The sequence below is a fragment of the Syngnathoides biaculeatus genome, chromosome 11, assembly GCF_019802595.1.
Source record: "Syngnathoides biaculeatus isolate LvHL_M chromosome 11, ASM1980259v1, whole genome shotgun sequence".
In the NCBI taxonomy this organism is placed as follows: Eukaryota; Metazoa; Chordata; class Actinopteri; order Syngnathiformes; family Syngnathidae; genus Syngnathoides; species Syngnathoides biaculeatus.
This window is the reverse complement of record NC_084650.1, coordinates 30,787,943-30,811,412: the sequence shown is the minus strand read 5'-3', so window position 1 is coordinate 30,811,412 and position 23,470 is coordinate 30,787,943. Positions and strand designations below refer to the sequence as shown.

General features: G+C 50.8%; 2 protein-coding genes across 5 annotated transcripts; both read left to right on the top strand.

Annotated features, from left to right (window-relative positions):
- The first annotated feature begins 833 nt into the window (after nucleotides 1–833).
- sparc (secreted protein, acidic, cysteine-rich (osteonectin)) lies at nucleotides 834–9,545 on the top strand. 3 transcript variants are annotated; one of them, XM_061836049.1, is made up of 10 exons: nucleotides 834–979; nucleotides 3,145–3,210; nucleotides 3,428–3,481; nucleotides 4,694–4,793; nucleotides 5,436–5,557; nucleotides 5,970–6,090; nucleotides 7,485–7,618; nucleotides 8,022–8,170; nucleotides 8,489–8,637; nucleotides 9,046–9,545. In XM_061836049.1, the coding sequence occupies exons 2-10, from the start codon at nucleotides 3,154–3,156 to the stop codon at nucleotides 9,072–9,074; spliced, it is 915 nt and encodes a 304-aa protein (XP_061692033.1). In that variant the 5' UTR covers nucleotides 834–979; nucleotides 3,145–3,153; the 3' UTR covers nucleotides 9,075–9,545. The 3 variants fall into 3 exon arrangements, with proteins under 3 accessions (XP_061692033.1, XP_061692035.1, XP_061692034.1); XM_061836050.1 differs by lacking the exon at nucleotides 834–979 and adding an exon at nucleotides 2,776–2,995; XM_061836051.1 differs by lacking the exon at nucleotides 3,428–3,481.
- A 4,296-nt stretch (nucleotides 9,546–13,841) lies between these two features.
- Nucleotides 13,842–22,743, top strand: g3bp1 (GTPase activating protein (SH3 domain) binding protein 1). Of its 2 annotated transcripts, none has more exons than XM_061834073.1 (12): nucleotides 13,842–14,001; nucleotides 14,787–14,901; nucleotides 14,974–15,055; nucleotides 16,184–16,357; nucleotides 16,685–16,775; nucleotides 16,879–16,975; nucleotides 17,242–17,470; nucleotides 17,544–17,648; nucleotides 18,864–18,981; nucleotides 19,064–19,189; nucleotides 20,311–20,420; nucleotides 20,496–22,743. In XM_061834073.1, exons 2-12 carry the CDS (start codon nucleotides 14,807–14,809, stop codon nucleotides 20,739–20,741), a joined length of 1,473 nt encoding a protein of 490 aa, XP_061690057.1. In that variant the 5' UTR covers nucleotides 13,842–14,001; nucleotides 14,787–14,806; the 3' UTR covers nucleotides 20,742–22,743. The 2 variants fall into 2 exon arrangements, with proteins under 2 accessions (XP_061690057.1, XP_061690056.1); XM_061834072.1 differs by having other exon boundaries at nucleotides 18,861–18,981; nucleotides 20,496–22,737.
- Nucleotides 22,744–23,470: the final 727 nt, after the last annotated feature.

Below are 23,470 nucleotides of genomic sequence, written 5' to 3'. Positions count from 1 at the left end.
AGATGTGAAATTCCGAGGATTTGGTCGATATCAAGTTGGACGAGATCTCTAAGCAATCAAATATGAAAATAGTTGAGCATTCGTCAATTTATTGTCACGCCTTTACTTTATTCTCCTCATCCCGATTTTAGAAATACAAATTGATGGACGTCAGACCTCAAGATAAGAGTTTGTTGGACTATTGTCCGAGTAAAAATGTCCCAAAATGTTTGCATGAACTCAATGTTATTATTTATGTCTTTTGAAAATTACAAATTTTGCAAGAATCAAAGACGACGTGATTTGCTTTCGTGGTTCGCGTAAAACGATGCGGCGGGCCGAGCGTGGCCCCCGGGCTGCGGGTTTAACACCTGTGCACGCGCAGTTGACAATTAACAAATTATTGAATGAGTCAATGAATTATGGTGAGGAGCGTCGTTCCTGGAGAACATTTGGGAGCTCGTTGCAAACACAAAACGGAACTCCCAAAAGATGATGGAATCGGAAGTGTTAGTGGAGGAGACGAGCAACACGCTGTTAGCGCCCGAAAAAGGAAATCCATGAAATAAATCAACCGCTGTGATCATTTGGGGGGGGGGGGGGGCGCGAGCTCCGATTCCCTTCCCGCGACTGACTGGCGACCAGTTCGGGGGGGGGTAGTCCGCCTTTTGCCGGAAGTTGGCCTTGGCCGGGACTGGCTCCGGCACCCCCGCGACCCTTGTGAGGATAAACGGCTTGGACTTTTGCAATGCAATTGTGATGAACATGAGCGATGTGCGGATCGCGGACGTGGGGGGATGCCCGAGCGTTATTTTGACGTTCTTTCGGGCCGGTTTTGACCTTTGAGTGCAGCTCAATTTGCGGGGGCGGCGGGCCAGAAAGTGGGCGGGGGGAGGAGTCCCACCACAGTCCAAACCAAGTCAAGAGTGGGAAGCGTTTCCCGAGTCCTCAAAGATCTTCTCCGCTCTGACTTTGCTGTTGTTGCTTCTGTGCTGCATCGGTAAGAAAAAAAACTTTTTTTTTTGTTGTGTTTTGTTTTTCTTTGCGTGTGTTCCGTTGTTTGGTCGCTTGACGGCCGACGTCAGCCAACGCGCGCAAACCTTCAACGTAACGTCGGGGAAGTCGTCGCGATGTTTGTTTGGGAAAAAAAAAGTTGCACACTTTGGGCGTTTGCAGCAAAAGGCAGCTGAGATTCCCCAGGATGAAGCTTGTTTGCCACATTGGCGGCGGGGTGGGGGCGCCGTCCGACTTGGAACGTGAAGAAAAGGCGACGAGATCGCGCCTATGCGCAGGAATGGCGGTCGTCATGGCGACCCCCACCCCCACCCCCGGCTCCCCTCCCGTTGTGGTTTGCACTTTTGCGTCAACTTGCTGTAAAGCCTCAAAGTGTCTGACATTCCCTCCAAACTCCAAGGCGGAATTTTTTTGTCGTTGAAGTTTTCATAAATGTTCTCCATATTTGTCGTTTTTCTCTTCTCTTTGCCCCGATTTCTTCTTCTTTTTTTTTTTTTTTTTTTTTTTTTTTGGTGGGGGGGGGATTGCTGCGGAGGTGGCAGGTGTGCCTGCGGCCGGGTGGGCGGGGCCTCCCGAGTTGGAGTGTGACGTCATCAGGGTCACGCCGGGAGGACGACGACGCCGTTTTTGGGGAAAGAGTGGCTGCAAGAAAGCCATAAAAAGAAATGGCGTCTGAATAAAGTCCAGGCAGCTTTGATACATTTAGAACAAAGGGGGAAAATTAAATCGGCCCGAAGACTAAAAGGGCCTGACGTGACTTTGTGGCGGCAACTTCTTGCGTTTGCTTTGCATCAGAGACCAGCTGACTTGATGTTTCCTGGCGTAGTCGAGCCAGTCTCGCCTTGAAAGTTGCACAGTTGTTGTTGTTGTTGTTGTTTTTTTTTTCTGGGCTTTTCCAGTCCGGCGGGAGGCAATGAGCAACTTTATGAGGGTGACTGGAACTTTTCCAAATCAAACACTTTGTTTGGCTCCTGCGTCACCTCCTCCTCTTCCTCCAAGTCAAAGAGTCTCATGAGATTTGGGACCCCCCCCCCCTCCCCCCCAATCCTCAATCGTACCTTCTGGCTATTTTTAGAAGAGATGCCGCCTTGTGCGGACGGACTCTTCCCGCTCTGGAACTTTCCACCGGCGAGCAAACAAACAAACACGCCGGCCGTCGTCGTCGTCGTCATCATCGAGTCGAAGCGTTTGGGAGACTCGACGGCCTTCAACTTTTTTGTTGTGTTAGGGTTCCAACCGGAAAGTTGCCGAATTCAGACGATTAGCGGGAAGGAAAAATGATGCGTTCAAGCGATGACCGATGCGGCGTCAGCTGAGCCACTCATAAAAGTATTTGTCTCTTTTAAGATTCCCGCGGTTTCGAATCATTTCCCCGCTGAGCAAAGTTCCGACGGCACTTTAGTTTTCTCTGCGCAAAAGTAGGTCCCGCCGTGGTCCACTACGCGCCAATCCGCCCGGCCGCAACAAGAATGGCGGCCGTCCCCTCGGGATCCCAACGGACCTGTTGTCCGTCTGGACGGGAAGTCTCGTTCCCGGTGAAGAAGGCTACATTTTTTTCGGGGGTGTTCTGTACTCGAGTAGCTTCTGCCTCGACTTTCAAACTTTTCATGTCGCAAAGCGCAAAGGAAGATGAAAAAAGGTCGCGAGACGCCGTCGGGCCGCTGAGGCCGGAAGTCAGCGAAAGAGCGGAAACGTTCCGGATGTTGACCTTGAAAGGGGGCCAGAAGGCGTCTCCGTTCCTGATGTCTGCACGATAGAAATGCCAAGCGGGAGTGAGTCGACCTAATCAAAAGAGCTTTTCTGGAATTTTCCCTGGCAGACGGAATTCCGCATCAACGCAAGTTCACGCGACAGCCGCAAAAGGAGCGAGACGCCGACGTCTGAAGCATTTTTGTCCCTCTTCAGCGCAAAGAGCTGAAAAGGTTTTGGGGAAACTTGACCCCATTCGTCAGGGGCCCGTGCACGGGAAACCCCTCCGAGGGCAGAACCGCTCCTCAACTCTGTGAGCTGGAGAAAAGATCGTCAAAACGTCTTTGTGGCGCCGATGTGGTTTCCCCTCATTCGGGCCTTCGCTTGCTATCCCGACGAATCCACCAGACGACTTTCTGACAAGATGCAAATGAAAGTTGTTTTTCCTTTTTGTGTCCACAGACGCCGAAGATGAGGATGTGGTTCTTCTTGCTGGTTTGCCTGGCCGGACGCGCCGCCGCCGCTCCGGTAAGTTCTCTCGCTGACCGTCCTCAACTTCCACAAAAAAAAAACTCGTCATGATACCTTTTTGGTTTGAAATATTTTCAAGCGCCGTCTTTGAGGGGATTTCACTTGAACGCCATCAGTCGGCCGCTAGTTCGAAGTTGGGGACGAGTTCTTTCCGGTCGCGTTTCTTCCGCATTCACTTCCTGTCGCATTGAGAGTTTTTCCGCATGTTCGTCAGGCCGAGGAGCTGCCGACGGCGGACGAGCCCGTGGCGGAGGATTCGCTCGTTGAGGTGAGTCGCGAGCCAGAAAGGTTTTTGCGGTTGCTCACCTAACAGCTAGAGATGAGAAGAAAACCAAATCCAGATGTTGTTGCCTGTTTTTGTCCCGTGGGAAGCGAACCGACATTTAGCGGAAGAAGAAGAAAGCGGCATGTCCCGTGGCCAGTTGGTCTCGGCGACCTTTTGGGGGTCTTTGATGACGAGAAGCAAGAAAGTCAAAGATCCAAAGATCACCCGGTCTTCTCAAAAATGTTCTCGGCGGCGAAGAGACCACGTGCGGTTTTGATCCTGCCGCAACCTCGAGCAGTCGGAAAGAGTTGGGGGGGGGGGGGGATGCAAACAACAGAAGAAGCCAACCAGGACACAGCATCTACAATCTCCCGCGATTGTGGACCGATAAAGACGTCGCGGCAACCGGCGACAGCGGAATCCGCAATCGTGAGGGAGAATGAGAAATGTCTCCAGACACCCACGAGAGTCGGGCCGCCCTCGTAAAACTTTCACGGAACGTCCCAGATGTTGACGTGGGAAGACGAACGGAAGCTTTCCTTCTCCGGCCGGTCCCCGACATGTCGTCATGTTTTCTCTCAGTGCACAGTTGTCATTATCGGATGCTTTATGGAAACAAACGGCGGGATTCTGACCACATCCTCCGGGCCTTAAACCGAGACAAAATGTTCTGGAAGCGTTTTTGTTGTCGAAGGGAAACAAAACACCCATCAAGGGAACTTCAGTGTGTGAACGTTGAAGGCCCGCAATGACCGCAGCTGGGGGGAGAAGTTGGCTGATGGAAGCGATGACGTCTTCGGTTTTCACCGCAGGCGGACGCAGCTGCCCGTTGGCGTCAGCCATTTTGGGCCATCTCAGCTGGACCTTCGGGAATCTTTCACTCATCCCGCCATAACTGAAAATGTTGATTTTTGCCTAAATTGCGGTCGCTGGCTGGTGTGTGAGTGGCCCGCCATTGGCTGGCAACACTTGTGGGTGGGGTTTGGGTTAGGCCCGCCTCTGCCCGCGGTTAGCTCGGGTTAAACATGGAGGGATGCATTGTCGGAGCTGACTCGCCCCCCCCCCCTCCCTCCACACACACACACACACACACACACACACACACACAAAAAAAAAACCCCACACAAATTGTGCACAAGTCTCCCCAAGCTGAGCGCGATTCCGCATTCCTCCCCCAGCTCACGTCTGAACTCTGACCTTTTGCCTGCTTTCCAGGAGGCGGAGGCGGAGGTGGGAGCCAACCCGGTGCAGGTGGAGGTCGGCGAGTTCGACGAGGCCATCGAGCCGGACGACGACGACGACGACGTTGCCGAAAGTGCGCACGCACGCAGTTTGGCACTTTTGCCGTCTATGACGCCGCAAAACTTGTCGCCGGTTGCGCGCTCGTCTGGACTTGAGCGTCGGAGTGGAAAACCCCAAAGGAAAATGACACGTTCACTGCTGTAATGGTGTATAATCATATAGTCGGCGCACACACCAAAAGGAAAAATTGGAAATGGAAACATTTCCAAAAAGAAATCCAAAGAAACACACAAGCAGTCCCGGCTTTACCTTACATTTTAGTGCATCCTCAAGTCCAATTTTGTTTTGTTTGTGTTTATTTTTTTCCGCGAGTTATTTCTCATCAAGAGCTTTCCAACTTTTGTATATTCCGGTCCTGATATTTTTCATTTTTCAACATTTCTTCAATCCTCTCCTGTATTTCCGATATTTGTATGTGCCTTTTTTTTTTTTCATTCTGATAATTCCGTTTACTCATGTTTGTACATTTCTTTGGGAAAATATTTCTTTTGGGTGAGATTCTTTCCAACGTTTGCGTAGTTTAGAAGATTTGTGTATTTCTCTGAATACTTTTAGCCCAGCATATGCGCACTTTGCGTCATTATTATTGATTTTGTTTCGCATTTCGGAGGTCTGCGGTGTAACCATTTTTGTTGTTCTTTTTTTGCGACTTTAGACCCGTGCCTGCAGCACCAGTGCAAGAAGGGCAAAGTGTGCGAGGTGGACGAGGGCAACACCCCCTTGTGCGTGTGCCAGGACCCCTCGACTTGCGCCCCCGCCGAGGGACCTTTTGAGCACGTCAGTGGCGCCTTTTCCTTTTCCTTTTCTTTTTCTTTGTTTTTCCCTCCGCCTCGCGAACATGCACAGGTTGCCGCCGCGGTGGCTTTTTCCAGGGGCGTCTCCGGCGCGTTCCGTCGCCCGGGTGGCGACTCGCACATGCGCGCCACCGTTTCGCCACGTCGTTCGTTCCCCTCGGAAAAAGAAAGAAATGTAAGCTCATGAAGAAGAAATTCGGAGGCGACCGTGCACGTCTCAAATGCAGGAGTTGCGCTCGAGGGCTGCGTTGTATTTTTTTTTTTTCATTCGATTTTTATTTTCTTAGGCCTGGAGGTCAAATTCCAGCGCTCCGCTTGAGAAGAAAGCAAACAAAAGCACCCGCACGAACAGGCAATTTCCGAAGCGGGCAAATAACGGCGCGTCCTCCCTGCAGGTTTGCGGCACCGACAACAAGACCTACGACACCTCCTGCAACTTCTTCGCCACCAAGTGCGCTTTGGAGGGGACCAAGAAGGGCCACAAGCTGCACCTGGACTACATCGGAGCCTGCAAAGGTGGAGCCGCCCGATCTTGATCTTGTCGCCGTCCCGAATTAAGACGGGTCCGATGGCGGCCTTAAACTGGATTTACTTTCCAGCTCACGTCGGACCTTTCTCGAACATTCTTCTTCGTATTCCTCTCAGTAGTCTTCTCATTAAAAAAAAAAAAAAGAAAAGAGTGCCTGGTCATTTTACCTTTTTCTATAGTACAACCTTTTTTTTTTTTTTTTTTTTAAACATAAAAAGCATCGCTTCCTTAAACTCTTTCTTCTGACGTTTCGAGCTTTTCCCCAATAATTGTAACTTTTGGTTGAATATTTTGAACATTTTCTCCCCAATTATTTTCCCATTTATGCAATACAATAGTTCAGTTGGATTTTTTTTTCAAAATTCTTGGTCCTAATAATTTTTTCTAATGTTTGTGTATTTTTGTTGAAGATTTTAAAACTTTTTGTAACATGTTCTTATGAACGTGACACTGTAACTGTGTGTCAAACTATGGATTGAACACATTTTGAGGATGCGGTTGCGTTCATGTTGCCGGTAATCCAATCGTACGGCGATTATTCGGTGGCACAACCACTTGCGCATGAAAGCCTTCCAAGGCCTCCATCTGCAGGTGTGATTTTGCCCCGTCGGGCCGTTGTCGGAAAAGCTAAACCCAAACATTTAAGGGGGGTGATAGAAGCACGTCCTCTTTGCTTTCGTACCCTCGAAATCTGAATCGGCTTCACTTTTCCGAAGACGCAAATTGAAGGCGAACGAGTCCCGACAAGTTGGCGTCGGCCTTTGTGTAGACGCTGAAAGTCTTCTGGAGGTGGGAGTGCAGGGCTCCAGCGGAGAAGCCGTCCGAGGGCGGCCAGTGTGTCACGTTCTTGTTCTATTTGACGGCTGGCCCATCGGCCCAGCGGATCCCGCCCGGTGCTCGTTGGCTCACAAAACCGGCCCCGACACCACTTCCGCCGATTCACCTGAAAATGGCCCGACGTCTGGCGGAATCCGACCCGTGGGAAGTCCGTGCACACTTTGATGGGCCAATCCCAGGGCTCGTACTTGCGCGTGGACCCTCGGGATGAATTGCCAATAAGGCGTCAAACCTCCATCGTCATCCTGCCTGCGGCCCTGCCAATCCCCCGATATTGGGCGGACGTCTTCGTAATGATCGGAAGCCCCAAAAAACGTCTCAGAGAGGCCACAATTAGGGCTGAGACGACGTTTTTGCCCGACTGGAAGAGAGCTTTGCGTATTTCTACTTCTCACTGAATGGAAATCGGATTGAATCCAAATGGAACGGAAGCGAGTGTCGATCGGAAGCAAATCTTCTCGCCGGATGGGTGACGCTCAATTCCAAAGATTTGCCGTTGAGAAGTGACCATGAACAAGCCTGATTTGCGTTTGTGATCCGGCAGACATCGAGCCCTGCCTGGACAACGAGCTGAAGCAGTTTCCTCTGCGGATGAGGGACTGGCTGAAAAACGTCCTGGTGACCCTGTACGAGCGGGACCAGGACAACGACCTGCTGACCGAGAAGCAAAAGCTGAGGGTGAGTCTTCGCCGTACGCCCCCCAAGCGGCCTCGCTTGCCGGGCTCCGGCAGGTCTCGGGAATACTCATTTCGTGACCTTTGACACCCGCACCATGGGGAAAAGTAGGGCTTTTGCCGAACGCGGCTAACGTGCCACAAAATCTGCCCAAACAATCCCTCTGAGAGTCGACTTTGCGCCAGCAAAATGGCGACAAGGCCGGCCGGGCAACAGCCGTCATTTTCTCTGCGGGAACAGCTGCGCTTCCTAAGCGTCGCTGGCGTCGTCCGGGGAATCCAAATTCCATAAGATCAAAAATGGCCACTTTGTTCACGCTCCTCATCCTCATTTTTTTGAACGAGTCCGACTTATCCGCCGGGGTAAGTCGACGTTTGTTTGTTTGTTTGTTCTATTGCGGCGGCAGGTGAAGAAGATCTACGAGAACGAGAAGCGGCTGAAGGCGGGCGAGCACACCCTGGACCTGCTGGCTCATGACTTTGTCAAGAACTACAACATGTACATCTTCCCCGTGCACTGGCAGTTCGGACAGCTGGACCAGCACCCGGCCGACGGGTACGCGGACACCCCGACAGATTTGAAATGATACAACGGAGCCCCGAGGCCGGAAAACTCCGACATGCACGAGCGTCCATTTGACAGTTATTCTTAACCTTCAAAGAATCGCTACTTTGAACGCATACAAACCGCACTCGGGAATTTTCTGTGAAAAGCTGTGGGAACAACGAATATCACTGAAACTTAGTTGGGGACCTTCTCCTGTAGGGAGCGCGCAACTCCAAATCAAACCCTGGAGATGGGCGTTTTGGCACGCGCGACCGATGAACGGCGCCGGCGCGGACGTTGACCCTGTCGCGCTCATGTGATTGACAGCTACCTGACGCACAGCGAGCTGGCCCCCCTGCGCGCCCCCCTCATCCCCATGGAGCACTGCACCACGCGCTTCTTCCAGGAATGTGACGGCGACGGCGACAAGTACATCGCCCTGGAGGAGTGGGCCGCCTGCTTCGGCATCAAAGAGGGTGAGTAGCCGACGGGCCCGACGACTTCCTGACTCCGCGACTCCCAGTCTGAATTGCCCGTAGGTGTGATTGCGAGTGCGACTGTTGTCCGTCTTGGCGTGGCCTGCGACCGGTTCGGGGCGCACCCCGCCTCCTGCTCGGTGACACTCTCGCGGCCCTTGTGAGGATAAGCGGCTCAAAAACGGCTCCCTGGATGTTCGAAGTGCACGCTAAAGTCCAACAATTTTGAAATGGTTGTTTCGAAACAACGCTTGTGGTTAATGCCAAGCAGGGACTACTTCGCCGTTGATTTTGTTGGGACTTGCTGGCAACAGGACGGAAGCAACTGCTCTACGGAAAACTGCTCCAAAGCGAGACCAGTTTGTGGCAAAGCGAGATTGACGCGCCGGTGTTTCTGTGTCTTTGCAGAGGACGTGGACAACGAGCTCCTGATCTAAGCTCCGCCCACCAGCTGAGGCGCCATCCAATTGGTCGCTTCTTTGCCGACGAGGTGCTAATCGCTAATTTTAAGAAAAAAAAATTAATATAAAAAAAAAAAAAAAAAATCCGTTTTGGTGCTAAGAGCTTTTTTATTTTGTTTTTTAAGTAACAAACTTTGTTGCCTGTACCACCAATTAAAGTCTTAAGATTCCAAGTAACATCAAAGTCAAGATTTCAGATGTAAACGTTTTTTTTTTCTTCTCTGAAATGATATTTAAATTTCCGTTTAAAGGCTTCCATTGGACAGATGAAAAGCATAAACGTCGCAAATCTTAAACCCACGCTTGCTTCGCTACGGCCTACTTTGTTTAGTTGCTCGCTTGCGCTCACCTGGTTTCCATGGCGACGCTCGATCTAACGTGGGGGGGGGGGGTCGAATGACAACAGCAGCAAAGCTTCTTTCAACAAATAAAATCTAATCAATCAAACGTCTGAAGGCCTTTTTGAATCTTCAGCGCACACTTTGGACTTGATCATCTGCAAATGTTAGACGCATCCCAGACTGGCGTCAGCTTCCGTAGGAAACGTTTTGCCGTTGACGTTAGCGTTGTGTTAATTCATCTGGCCTCATCCGAATATAAAAAGAACAAATAAATTGGCTCTACATAAGAATCAATTTCACGTTTAAGCTTTTCACGTTTTCATCGTTGGCCCTCCCTGTCCGAATCGTCGCGTTTTCCTCCGGATATTGCACACATCCGAGAGCCGCAAGTATGTATTTGTCCACCTTGTTGCAGACATTAGCCGTGTCCCTCACTGACATGAGCCCCCATTTATGCTGCTGTTCGCATTTTACACAAATCGTCGTGGACGTTTAACCAAATGCCGACAAGCCAATGTCGCGTTGCTTCCATGGCTTTCGCGTCGTCATCAGCCGACTCTTCTTCAACATGTCGAAGAAAACACAAATCCTGTGTGCAGATAGTACGCGCATCCCACGCTGCCGTTCGCTAGTCTTCATTTAAGCCAAAACTGTAGCTCCGCTTGGCTCCACGTATTAGACACGTCCCACATTTACCAGAACTTCTTAGTATTCGCGTGCTCATTAATTTGGGCACGAGTCTTCATTTGAACAACAACGACTTATTAAGTGAATAACGCAGTCAACTATGCAGAATAGCATGAAATGAAAGAGTCAGTCACGCTAATGTGAGTTGAAGCGGATGCCTCTTAGCCGTGCGCGTGTCTCAACCGGTCACCTGGCGCGTCGGAACGCTAACGTTAGCGCGAGAGGAGACGCGCCGAGTCAGGCGCCGTCCGCGCCAGCTCATCCCGTCCTAACCCGACTCGACCCGACTTGGGAGGCTGAAGAACCGGTCACCTGGCGCGTCGGAACGCTAACGTTAGCGCGAGAGGAGACGCGCCGAGTCAGGCGCCGTCCGCGCCAGCTCATCCCGTCCTAACCCGACTCGACCCGACTTGGGAGGCTGAAGGCCCAAAACGCCACGGACGTGCTCCAGCTCCTTTCAAGGAAAACAAATCACCCCCAAATCTCAGCAAAGTGTCCCGCCAATCCTTTGTTGACAAATGATCTTGGAGTGGACGCTCACGCTGCTCTCCATCTTTCATTTTCGGCCATGGGATTGGTTCGATGAGCAATGCAAAGGTGTCAACACTTTTGTTACGCAGTTCGCTACTTCAGGCAGGTACTTGAATGAATTCCGTCTCCTCTTTGACGACTTTGTATGGAAGAAAATGCTTCGGTCTCCTTCGATCCAAAATCACGATCTCAACGGCTAGCGACTGCAACTTCCTGGAACCTCGGACCCGGTTCCAGGAAGTGCCTTAAATGGGGTTGTTTTTCCAGCAGGCTTCAGCCTTGTGTGACTCGCCAAAACCGAGTTGTTTCGTTCGCAGGCACCTGCCCTGAGTGTCCAGTCACAACAGCGGTGGTTGTCAGCGGACTCAACGGCCTTGGGTGTCTAGTCGCATCAGTTAGATCCTGTTTTGAGACTTGTCCACCAATGGTAGCTTTGCAACATGGCCTATATCATCTTTGTTGTGCTTTCACACACACTCGGTGTCGGGACCACAGCCTTTGCCTGTGTCACAGAACGCTTTATTCATTAAACTTCGAAGCGTTTGTCACATTTCACGCCTCTGGAGTCCAGTTTTTGACCGAACCTGGAATTGGACGAACACGCGGAAGGACCCGAAAAGGACCTCCTTCCGACACTACTTAGCCTGACCAACTTCTTCCTCTTCTTCTTTTTCTTTCGGCGGCTTATCCCGGTCGGGGTCACCACAGCGTGTCATCTTTTTCCCCATCTCATCTCGTGCATGTTGCTCTCTAACATCCTCCCATCAACCTTTTCTTTGGTCTTCCTCTCTCTCTCTTTTGCTATGGTGCTGTTTTTTCCTGGCAGGTCCGTCCTCAGCCCCCCCAACCAACATCCTCACTCTCTGTTCCACCCCTTGACCAATCAACCAACCAACCAATTTAGATACTTTAAATGCAGGAAAGAGTCGAATCACTTCCAGAATCAGGATCAGATTCATCGGAATTAGCCAAGTGAAACACGCACAACACACAATTTGTCCACGGTCAAATCTGTCGACGTTGATGCAATGACAATCGAGCAAATGAAGCAGACATATTTATATTTGGTTTTATCCAGCCATGTTGATTTTCTCGCGCTCTGTTTTGCGTCACACTTTTGATGAATGAAACCCCGAAACCGAACGGATGACATTAGTGGTCAAGGGTAACACTGCCCTCTGCAGGACACAATGAGTCGGAGACGACAACAGGAGACGCGGCCTCAGCTGCCACATTTGCAGATACGACACGCAGCTGTACAGTACCGTCCCTCCTGATGGCACAGGGACAATTGATGGCCTTTTTTAAACGTATTTTACATATTAATGACTGGGAATTTTCCACACCGCAACTGGGACAAAAAACGTTTTTGTTTTTTTTTTTGCTCTTGGTCTTGCGGGCAAGAGAGGAAAACTGTTGTCCAAACCAGAAAGATGTTTAACCATCACAGTGTGTAAAGAACCCGGCCATCACTTTGACTCTGATCTCCATTTTATTCCACACACGAAGAATCTAACTAAGATGGGACAACCTGGTTCCAAGGATCACCCCATCAGCATTTTCACAAGGGTGTCGAAATATAATACTACTTACTGCATATTAAAACACATGGAGAAAATACACGACAGGGTTGTGAGTACAGCTGCCGAGACGTCCTTCTAGGATGTATCTTCAACCTTCGGAGTACGACCGTTCGACCGCGAGGAAGTACCCGATACACGAGGGCCACGCTGACGAAAGCTGCGCGACTTCCGTTGAGCGCTTGCACGATGAAGGTCAAGTGGTGAAGCGGCAGCGCAGGGAGGGGGGCACGAATTGAGGACGCCGTCACGTGGAATTCAGTTCTGCCTCCCTCTCACTCGGTGGGAGGAAGAAAAAGTCGGAGAAAGTCAACTGAAGCGGATGGAGTCTTTCACACAGTATTGCTTTTCTTCACATATCAGGGCTGACAAAACGAAAGCCTTACGCATCACAAAAAAACGAATGGCTTCATCATGTCCTGAGACGACACGCTGTGGCGACCCCGAAAGGGACAAGCCGAAAGAAAGCATCCATTTGGAGCGCAAGGACATTAAATGACAACTGGAGTCATTGTGGAAACAAAGCGCATCATCCTCCTCTCTGGTGCCTCCATCTGCCTTCATGTCTTCCCTCAAGCATCCATCAAGGTCGCCTTTGGTCCCATCCGCACCATCAGCGATGGCAACGGGAAGGGCCTCAGCGCCGATCCTCGATCCCACCTCCTCGTGCGTGGCCTGTATTGTTTTGACACAGGAGCTCCCGCCCGCTCCAGGCATCCGTATGCAGTAGGACGATACCCGTCTGGCGAGTCTGCCATGAGGCTTTCTCTCGATCCACGAAGACACAACGTATGGAACCAAACTGCTGCTTGCATCCCAAGTGTGGCCTCCGCTCGTCTTTCTTGTCTTCATTTTGTGGCTCATCCACTCGACTCCCGTTTAGTTCCCGCATCTCTGCACGTCAGCCTTGCTCTTAAGAATGGGCACGAGCGTATTTTCCCTCCATTCTTTAGGGATCCTCTCTGTACTTTTCGGTGCTGACGTCTGTTTTTGCCTGCAAGACGTGAAAACGGAAAGACTTTGCGTGCTGCGTGTTATCAGGCAACTCCAAAATTCGGGCAACACTGCGCTGCATACTATGTAAACGCTTGCGTCCTGTCAATCAAACATACGTCTAGCCATGCTCAGAAATAGTTATTTTGCGATGCCAACTGCAACCTTTATTTTTTTCTCCTATCCTACACGTGACCTTGCAGCAAATTGACCTCCACAGATTGGGTTCGATGACTTTGGACGGAAGCTGGAAAGCACAAAAGATGCACTAGTTCTGTGAAGTGGTGGGGGAAAAAAAAAAAAAAAAGAATATTGTAAATAAAAACACCCGTTTGACGGTCGAACGTTCTTCCCGAGTTCGGTCGCGTAGGTACAGTTGCGCACAGGGTTCAAACTCGGACGTACTTTGAGTTGGCCTCCAAGCGGCCAAGCGGCAGCAGCGCAGCCTGAGGGCGATCACGTCTGCGGCAGCTCTCACGAAACATTTTACGATTGGCTGTGCTCTCAGCCTCCGCGGAGGCACAGCTAATCGCGATTGGTTGATAGTGATAGTCGGGGCGAGACCTGTGCGTGATTGGCGGAGGGCAGCCAAACACGGATGCGATTGGTTGAAAGTGCGTGGAAGGGGGCGGCCTCTTCGGGCTGCCTTCGTCGCTGCGCAGCTGAACCGGCAAGCGAGCACGTTGTCAAAGTGCTTGTGTTGCACCCTTTCGCTCGCCCCAAGAACATTTCTAGTACTAAAGCAACACAATCTGAGACATTCGACCCCAGGTGAGGAACATCCTGGATTGTGTCGCGCGTTACTCCTCCAAGTTTCCATTTTGCTACTTCCGGCGCCTCGGTTTTGCTAAATGGGTCGATTTGCGGGGCGCCGTCTATGTCCTGGAAAGAAAAGGCTTCGGTAGCGGCACTTGGCTCCAAAAAAGCTTTCACGTTTTCAGTAAATGGCGGCATTGTGTGCAGCGGTGAAACTTTTCCTGTGATGAACGCCTTTATGATGGATGCTGGAGCTTCTGGTGGTTAAAATATGCCGGGAATTAGACAGCATCCCCCTGACGCTTCGAAATGCTGCGCGCTTTCATTTTCGGCCCAGGTCGCTACGTGCATTTCACGTCCCTTTCCTGTCCCCTCCCCCCACTTTCATTATATTGTGATCTTTCTTTCTTTCTTCCCCTCAATCAAATGTGACGACCGACCGTGGCTTCAGCGAACGCCATCCGAAGCTCCTTTCGTTAACTAGCTCCTGAAGCTAACAGGCTAACGTCGTAAAATGTGACTGGGAAGTGAACCGGGCACGTGCTAACCGGTCGTCGAGGAGCTTCCAGGCCCCACCAAAAAGTTCTACATGCTAAACATAACGTTGGATGGTGGGAATATCACTCCCGAACCACTGCCCCATGGGTAGGGCGTAGAGGTTATCTCTTATTCAAACCTCTGGATGTATCCCACAATGGCTCCAGTAGTGAAACAAAAAAAGTGTTGAGGGAGTCGCCAACGTGTGAATGATTCCAAAGTCAATCAAGGGATTTTCCATCCAATTGTGTTGTGTCACCCAGCGAGTACAGAAGAAGAAGAAATGGTGATGGAGAAGCCAAGTGCCCAGCTGGTCGGGCGAGAGTTTGTCCGACAGTACTACACGCTGCTCAACCAGGCGCCCGACTACCTGCACAGGTACGCCCGCCCGCCTCAGGCACGCTCGCCTCCCCCGCCTGCGTTCTTACCTCTTTGGGCTTTCGTGTTTAGGTTCTACGGGAAGAACTCGTCGTACGTCCACGGGGGGCTGGACACGAGCGGCAAGCCCCTGGAGGCCGTCTACGGACAGTCGGTGGGTCACGCGACCGCTCCGCAACAATGTTACGCCGCAGTTGTTACAGCAGATAGAACGCTACTACTCAATAATATTTTACACTACAATTGCCGTCTGACACTGTGCTAAATCCCTGGTATGCAACATTTGCGACCCAACTATCACTACACAATTGTTACTTTGAGCACAACCGTGCGTAACAGTTGCTCTACAACAATCACTGGACACGGACGCACAAGAGCTCCTTACGCAACAATTGCTACGTCACACTTTGCACGCAATGCTCATTACACGACAATTACACAAACTCCAGACGACACCTGTCCAAATAGCCGGGGCGCTGGAGAAGTTAGATTAAGCATGTCACGTTAACGGTATTTCTTGAAGTCCACGTAATTGCCACAAAGTAATTTGATTACAGTACATTAGCAGCCATTGTTTGATCTAAATTCATGTCGGTGGCCAATTTGCCCCAACGGTGTGATTGTGAGCGTGACTGTTGCCCGTCCGATTGGCTGGAAACCAGTTGAGGGCGGAGCCCGCTTCCTGCCCGTTGTCAGCTGGGATAGGCTCCAGCACCCCCGTGAGGATAAGTGGCCGAGAAAAAAAACCCTTTACATATTTATATATATTTGTGTGCGGGCCTTACACTGATTTTATTGGTCTGACCGGTATTGGCTGATAATTCTCATTTTATCCTGATAGACTTTAATGTCACAATTCTCCGATCTGATCAATGATGTCATTGATTGGCTCCACAAAAGTCATTTCCGTGTCGAAAGTATGTTTGGATACAAAAGCTCATTTATTTTTAATCTTGTCGCGCCTTTTGACGTAGACCTGTAAATATCTGACGGGGAAAAAAATAAGTTTGCAGTGTGGGACAGACAACACGTCTAATACAGACACCCCCCCCCCCCCCCCCCCGTTAAAGCTGAAAATTATGCACAATGTGCAAAACCGCATCTCATTTTTTGTTTCACTCTGCTTGTTGCCTTCCATTTTGTCTGAATTTTTGGTCCTAATAATGTGCAATGTGCCAAATAAAATGTACGATGGATCCAATGGACGCGAGCCGTCTGACGTTGGCGTTTGGCCCGGGAGGGGCCGCGCACCCGCTGCGCCTGTGCTGTGTGCGCGTTGTAGGACATTCACAAGCGCGTGATGGCGCTGAGCTTCCGCGACTGCCACACCAAGATCCGCCACGTGGACGCGCACGCCACCCTGAACGAGGGCGTGGTGGTCCAGGTCATGGGCGAGCTCTCCAACAACATGCAGCCCATGAGGAAGTTCATGCAGACCTTCGTCCTCGCCCCGGAGGTAGACGGACTTCCCCATTTGACATTTCCAAACTTTTGTTTTACTGTGCCGGCGCTTAATCTGTTGGGTGTCACCACGTCGCCGTTGAAACCTTTTCCAAATGTGACACGTAAGCACGTCATAATTGTCCGATTTCAAGCCATCACGCATATTTTGTGTATTTGGATCTGCTCGGAGTCCCGTGGTGACAATTGGAAAGTTTCAGCTCCTCGCCGTGTCACAACTTGTTCCAATCATTTCACCCTTTCACTACTGGACGACGACAGCGCTTCATCGTGTGTGCGCGCTTTGTAAAAAGATTCTCACCTTGAGCTGCTCGTCCTCTAGGGAACGGTGCCCAACAAGTTCTACGTCCACAACGACGTCTTTCGCTACCAGGATGAAGTCTTTGCCGATTCGGACTCTGAGCCACCTGAAGGTTACAGCTTTTTTTTTTTTTTTTTTTTTTTAACTCATCGTAACATTAAAAATTAAGGGGGGCAACGTGTGTGAGACGTGCGTGTGTGTGTGTGTGTTTTCAGAGTCCGATGAGGAGGCGGAAGAGCTGGAGGAGCGAGTGGCCTCTCCGGACGCCATCGCCGACGAGTCGGTACCTGCTTTTTACCAACCTGCATCCATGTAAGCGCACACGCGAAATGCCTTTGGCAACATTCCAGCTGCCTGTTGGATATCAATCAGTCGTCCTCTCACCGTGACGCGCTTTTGTTTATTTAAATAATCCCGAAACGAGAAATCCCTTGGTTGCCATTCGGGAGTGCATTTGAAATGGTCGGTCAGCGCAGCAAAACGCTCAAGTCAAATTGTAGCTCCCCGCCGGCAGCGGCCTGCACCGCGCGACACGTGCGTGACACCGTCACAACCGTCACACTCGGTTTTCCCTTCAGTCCCGAATCATCTCACCCCGCCGACGAGGACGAAGCGGCAGCCGCCGCCGGTCCGGAGCCGGAACCCGAAGCGGAGAAGGAAGCGGAGGTCGTCGTCGCCGCGGCGGAGGCCAAACCCGCCGCCGCTCCGGAGACGCAAAGTGACGCGCGCTCGGCCAACGAGCAGTCGGATAAGAATGCTGCCGCAGAAGCTGCTGAAATGGCGACCGCCGCACCGGAGGAGAACCGGGTCAGAGGATAAGGCCTCCTGGGTGCCGACGCCGCGCCAAGGCGACGCTAACGTGACGCCGTCTCGTTCGCAGGCGTTCTCGTGGGCGTCTGTGACCAGTAAGAACCTCCCGCCCAGCGGGGCCATCCCCGTGTCAGGAATCTCGCCGCACGTCATCAAAGTCCCCCCCGGGCCACCGGTAGGTCACGCCCCAAATCGCTAAGCCGCGTCTTCTCACCTTCACGATTGACGAGGCTTGCGTGAAACAAAAGCACTCGTAGAAAATGACGCCAATCCAGTCGCTGCGGAGTTTCACTCTTGGCGCCAGGATCCCAGATAGGGGGCGCTCCGCCCTTGATGTGGTTCATCACACCTAGAAATACTCGGGGAAAAAATAACTTTTGAAAGAAAATATGACCCCCCCCAAAAAAAAAAAAAAAAAAAAAATCAGGGGATAAATATGACTGATGAAGATGAAGAATCACTTTTAGCTTTTAATTGAATGTCATCAAGACAATGTGGGGATGTGATTCTTTTGCCGGCCATCTGAATGAAGGCCGTTTATTTATCGTGACGCTGTCCGACAGTCTCAGTGCAAACGTAAACAGAAATGAAAATAGATGTGGAAATGGGCGCGTCTTCACGTTCTACTGCAGCGAGAGGAAAAAGGACACTTCAGGGTACAGATGGTCCTCCAAAAAAAACCCTTTTTCCTCCGTCTATCGAATCGCCTTCCAGATGGCAGGAAGCTCAAACCGTTGACAACCAGAATTGTGTAGTCCTCCAAATAATCACGTTTGGAGTTGTGCTGAGGCACTGAGAGGCCAGCCAGTCGTCTTCCGCGCTGCTTCGATTGTCCCCCGAAGCCTCGCTCAGTCCGCCTCGGTGCCGCTCGCGTAACAAACGGAGGCCACGTCGGGTTTTCCTGAGGGGACTCGAGAACCTTCTCTGGACCTTCCTCCTCTTCTTTGTACGGAAAATAGTTAGCTGGAGCTCTCGTCACTTCTACACTTCGGGATCTGGTTACAATAGTCGGATTCATTATTTCATAGTTAATATTTCAAGGTGCGTGATCAGAAAAATGCTTCGAGGTGTAAGTATTGTCTCTCAGTTGACGGTTTAGAGAACTTCAAATTGTCCGAAATCCTCAGAATTTCAGCCAAAATATGTCATCGAGTGCATTGATTGGTGGGAAAAAAAATATGCAACCGGATTTTGTGGTGCTGATTTTTGCACATGAAGCGCAAGCGTAAAAAGAGGAGAAGGTTCAACAAGACAAAATGTCGAGACCTTTGAACGACAACTTGGGGACTAGAATTTCTCGTTGGACTCGACATCCCGAACGTGTCAGGAATCGATGAGATGATTTGAAATCATCACATTCAAGTTTTGTTGTTGTCGTCGTCGTCAGCAGGCGCGCGTGGACGCGAAGTCCGAGTCTCAGTCGGCATCGCAGAGACCTCCGCAGCGGGACCCCCGACCCCGAGAGCAGCGACCGGGCGCCCCTCCCGCCGTGTACCGAGGACGCCCCGGTACGCTCGAAACGCAAACGGGCGTCGTGTCGAGCGCGCGGCCGCGTGCCAATCGGGGTCTCCTTGTTCTCTTTTTTTGCAGTTCACGAGGGCGAGCAGGGCGAGGTGGAAGTCCGGCGGACGGTGCGTTACCCCGACGCCCATCAGCTGTTTGTCGGCAACGTACCGCACGACGTGGACAAAAGCGAGCTCAAGGAGTTCTTTGAGCGTGAGTCATGCGACCGCCGCCTACATTCCGCCACGGACCTCAAATTTACTTTCCGGCTTCGCGGGTCGACTTCATTGGACTCGCGTGTTCCGCTCCTTTTTTTGCGCAACTTGCAGTTGCCAACACAACCGTTCAGAACACGAGCGCGTCGGTTTCTGAACGGTCGTCTTCGCGGTGCTGCTCACATTTTGAGCAACGTTTGCAGCAGACGTCCACACAAACGTCCGTGCCGCAAATTTTCTCAAGAGACCGGAACAAGACGCCGTTGCTCAAATTAGCGGCAAATCGGGTTTGCTTCATAGACGGGCTAACAAAAATGAGCAGAATTATCATATACGGTAATTCTAAACCTTCACAGCAACACGTACAAAGAGATTATAGCGCCATAGTCAAGGGGTGGGGGGTGGGGACCTCCCCCCCCCTCCTTCTTCTTCCGTTGCATGTCTTCCAGTGTAGCTCGGTGCTGCCTGGCGTGTAGTGGCTAAACCTGGTACTACATCCAATCCTCTCAACTCGAAATTAGGACTCTTTAGAAACCCTGTAAAAAAAACAAAACAAATCACTTATAAATCTGGAATTTGGGGGGACGACAACATTAATGTACCCAAAAAATTGGGTGGGGGGCTACAGAATAACCTGAATGCTGTGGTGTCAATGACAACAATGCTGCAATTAGCTATAGATTCATCACCCCCCCCAAAAAAAAAAAAACGTTTTCATTCCTTTAGTCAAAAACTCGACATTATTTTACAAAAAGCACAAACATCAAGTGATTATCCAGCCAGCAACTTCAGTGAACCTACCTGCCTGTTTTTTTGCGGGGGAAAAGCCACGTAGCCACAGGGAGGACACGCAACCTCCACTCAAGTAGGGCCGGGATTTGAACCCGGTCCACAGAACTATGAGGCACCACGCTGTCCAAATTGATTAGGATTTTGTGGACTGGTTTGGTCCATGACGTCAGGAAAAAAAAAGTTCAGAATTGTTCTCAAAAGAAGATGTTTGCCAAAATGTCAAATACTGATGAAATGCAAACAATGACTTTTATTTTGATCATAGAGTTTATGTAAATGTGAGGATTGAACGTCTCGAATTTTGCTGTGGATCGTTAACGTCCGCAGAGTACGGGACGGTTCTGGAGCTGCGGATCAACAGCGGAGGAAAACTTCCCAACTTTGGCTTCGTGGTGTTCGACAACTCCGATCCGGTCCAGAAGATCCTCGGGAGCCGGGTGAGTCTGGCCTCCCCGTGGCCCGGTAAGAAGTTTCGGGCTCGGCTAATTCCATCTTGTGGGCGTCGCCTTCAGCCCATCAAGCTGCGCGGCGAAGTGCGTCTCAACGTGGAGGAGAAGAAGACGCGCCTGGCCCGGGAAGGCGAGCGGCGGGACGTGCGGCCCCGTGGGCCCGGAGGACCCGGAGGTCCTCGGGAGCGCGTCGGCGGTCCCAGGGGCCCCCCCGGCGTGTCCCGCGGGGGAGCCGCCCAGAAGCCCAGCTTCGGTTCCGGGCGCGGCGCCGCACCCGGCGAGGGCCGCTACTCGGCGCAGCGCCCGTGAGGCGGAGCCCGCCGCGTTCTGACAATTGGACTTGACCAAATTGACCTCCGAGCGTCCTTCGTGTCTTTGGATTTAGTTTTAGTTTGCAGCTTTTGGTCACGTCACTGTGGCGCCCCCGCCGCCATCTTCGGTCCCGGACGTGTCTCGTCTTAGTCTTGTTTTGTTTTGGTTTGGTTTTTGGTTTTTTTTCTCTCTCCTTTCTTCCCCCAAGCGGACTGGAAGTGGGAAGTGGACTGGTGTACTTGAATCTCCCGCCTGTTCTGTTCCTTAAAGGAACGCCGCGCCGGTGCTGGAGGCACCCTGCGTCTTTTTAGCGAGCTCGGCGGCGCTTCCCGCTGGGCCCGCCCGGCGCGCAACTAAATTAAAGTCATTTGCTCTTTTAAAAAAAAAAAAAAAAAAAAAAAAAAACCCCTGCACGTCTTCTTCATGATGTCAGCGTCACACATCAGTCAGGAGGTTCTGTTGAAGCGCTCGCTGGCGTTTTTGTGGCCTGCGATCGAACCGAAAATGTCCTTCCGGGCGGTCCGGGGCTCGCATCTGGCCCGTCAACTTGGCTTCTTGCCAGCACTCCCAAACTTATAAATGATCTTTTGCTAGCGTTACCAAATTGCGAGCACTTTTGGAAACCCCAACTGCCCCCCCCCCCTTTTTTTTTTTTTTGTTGAAAAAAAATAGCTGGCTTCTGATTTCAAAGCACGTTTCCCATCAATTCCTCGTGTATGTGTAAAATAATCTGAGGTCGTCATGGCCGTCCGAGGGAAACAACAACAAACAATTTGGCCCCCTGACGACAAAAGCGACCCAGGAAGCGGAGGGATGAGGCCACGGTTCCGAACGCACTCAACAACGAGCGGTCCCTAAAAGTCCACCTGTGGTGTCGTTTGGGACCCTTCAATTATTCGCTCTGCGTCGCTGGCCGTCTTCCACGAGGGACGGCGAACTGGATCCGGCGGAGCCGCCGCCGTCAGGCAAAGGGCCAAATGTGGAATGCAAGAAAATTCACCCGTCCGTTACCCGAGTCGCTTGTCCTCATCAGGGTACGCCCTGAATGGCAGGATGATGAAAGATGATAATGTCCAGAGGAAAACATCCAAGTCATTTTTGGGTCCAATTGCACAAGACAACGTCGTGGACAAGCATGTCGCAATCGAGACAAATTGTGGGGAAATGAACTTGTATAGTTTGCCTAGTTCTGCTGTCCAGTGGGTCAGGAGCGAATCCCAGCACAGGCCCACCCAAAAGTTTTGCTCCATCCGTGAAAACCGAGGAAGCAGTACTGGAAGCCGCCAGCAGAGGGGAGCAACGCACCGCACCGCATCGCCTCAATTTCCGGCGTCCCCGCGATGTCGCGTGACGACCCGAACGGGACCTTCACCTAAACGACGACGCGAAAGACAAACCGACTTTTACAGTCAGTCACCGCTTGTGCAAGTTGAAAGAAATGCAGAAAGTGGCCGTTTGATTTTCAAACAAAGAAAGGATCAAAAGACATCTGTGCGCAAGCCCCAAACTCGGCTCCGGCCGGCAAAGGACAGCGGAGACAAAATTGGCTCGGAAGAAATCGAAGTGTGGGAGCGGAACCACATCTCCCGCCATCCGACGACCCGCCCGGCGGAGTCAAAATGGTCACGAGGACGGCTGAGCAGCCCGTTGCCGTCAGCAAGACGAGGGTTCAAATCCTGCAACGCCACACCTCAGCGTGCCGTCAAATATTATTTTGTAACATCTCACCGTTCCATATCTGAACACGCCACGTATCGATTCTGTTATCGAGTTTCATTCAACATCAAAAGTCACGATGGGGACGTTTGCCGCACGCCGATCAACAAATCAAGTCAGCAGTCAACATTTATTTTCAGGTTTTTATTTTATTTTTGAACATGACAGATCTTCGAGGGAGCGTTCGCCGACATTGTTCAAAATTATGTTGCTAAAAGGTCATTAACAGAATAATTAGTAGATATTTCAATAAATAGAATATATGTATGTATATATATATATGTATATATATATATAAAACATAGCAGGAATGCTACATTCTTTTTTTTTTTTTTCTTCAAATTGTTTCACAGTTTTTTTTAATTGTTGTGTGCAAGCAAAACATCTTCCGTCTTCATACTCATGCAAAATATTCCGATTCCAGAAAATAAAAGTGATTTGAGCCACTTTTATTACTGGACATTGCACATGTTTTTTTTTTTTTTTTTGTCCCGCCCCCTCCCCCACAGACGGGCCGCGGCGGCCCCCGCCCGACGCGGAAGCTCGTAAAGCAAAAGCGAGGAAGGGAAGAAAAAGTCCAGTAAGGCCATTCCGACGTGTGCAAAAAGAATCAGCGAGAAGTCCGACGGTCCGACGTCTCGGACGTCCGTCAAACGCCAACAAATCAAACATGCTACTCGAAGCCCCGAAATATACAAGCCCCCCCCCCCCCCCCCCCTCCAAGTGATATTTAATAACTGAGACGTGAGAAAGTCACATGACCTCACGTCATTGGAAGCACAAAAATGGTTACGGGTCAAAGGTCGGGGCGTGGGCAAATTTTTACCATCTCATCTGAGTAAGTCAGTGATCCTAAAGAAGGAAATACAAAACGTGAAAATAAATAGAGGAATTCTTCTAATACATTGATCAAATTGAAAAGAGAAAAAAAAAAACATCCACATTTTTGAACTTTTGGCTTTATTGCTGAATCTCACTTTACTGATTCTAATAAAACGTGTACGGTGTAC

What these genes read in the sequence shown, in the direction of transcription:
- sparc (XM_061836049.1), top strand. Translation starts at nt 3,154, where the DNA reads ATGAGGATGTGGTTCTTCTTGCTGGTTTGCCTGGCCGGACGCGCCGCC. An exon ending in GACCAGCACCCGGCCGACGG is followed by an intron (nt 8,171 to 8,488) that starts GTACGCGGACAC and finishes TGTGATTGACAG; the next exon opens with CTACCTGACGCACAGCGAGC. An exon ending in CTGCTTCGGCATCAAAGAGG is followed by an intron (nt 8,638 to 9,045) that starts GTGAGTAGCCGA and finishes GTGTCTTTGCAG; the next exon opens with AGGACGTGGACAACGAGCTC.
- g3bp1 (XM_061834072.1), top strand. Translation starts at nt 14,807, where the DNA reads ATGGTGATGGAGAAGCCAAGTGCCCAGCTGGTCGGGCGAGAGTTTGTC. An exon ending in CCGCACCGGAGGAGAACCGG is followed by an intron (nt 17,471 to 17,543) that starts GTCAGAGGATAA and finishes TCTCGTTCGCAG; the next exon opens with GCGTTCTCGTGGGCGTCTGT. An exon ending in GCTCAAGGAGTTCTTTGAGC is followed by an intron (nt 19,190 to 20,310) that starts GTGAGTCATGCG and finishes TAACGTCCGCAG; the next exon opens with AGTACGGGACGGTTCTGGAG.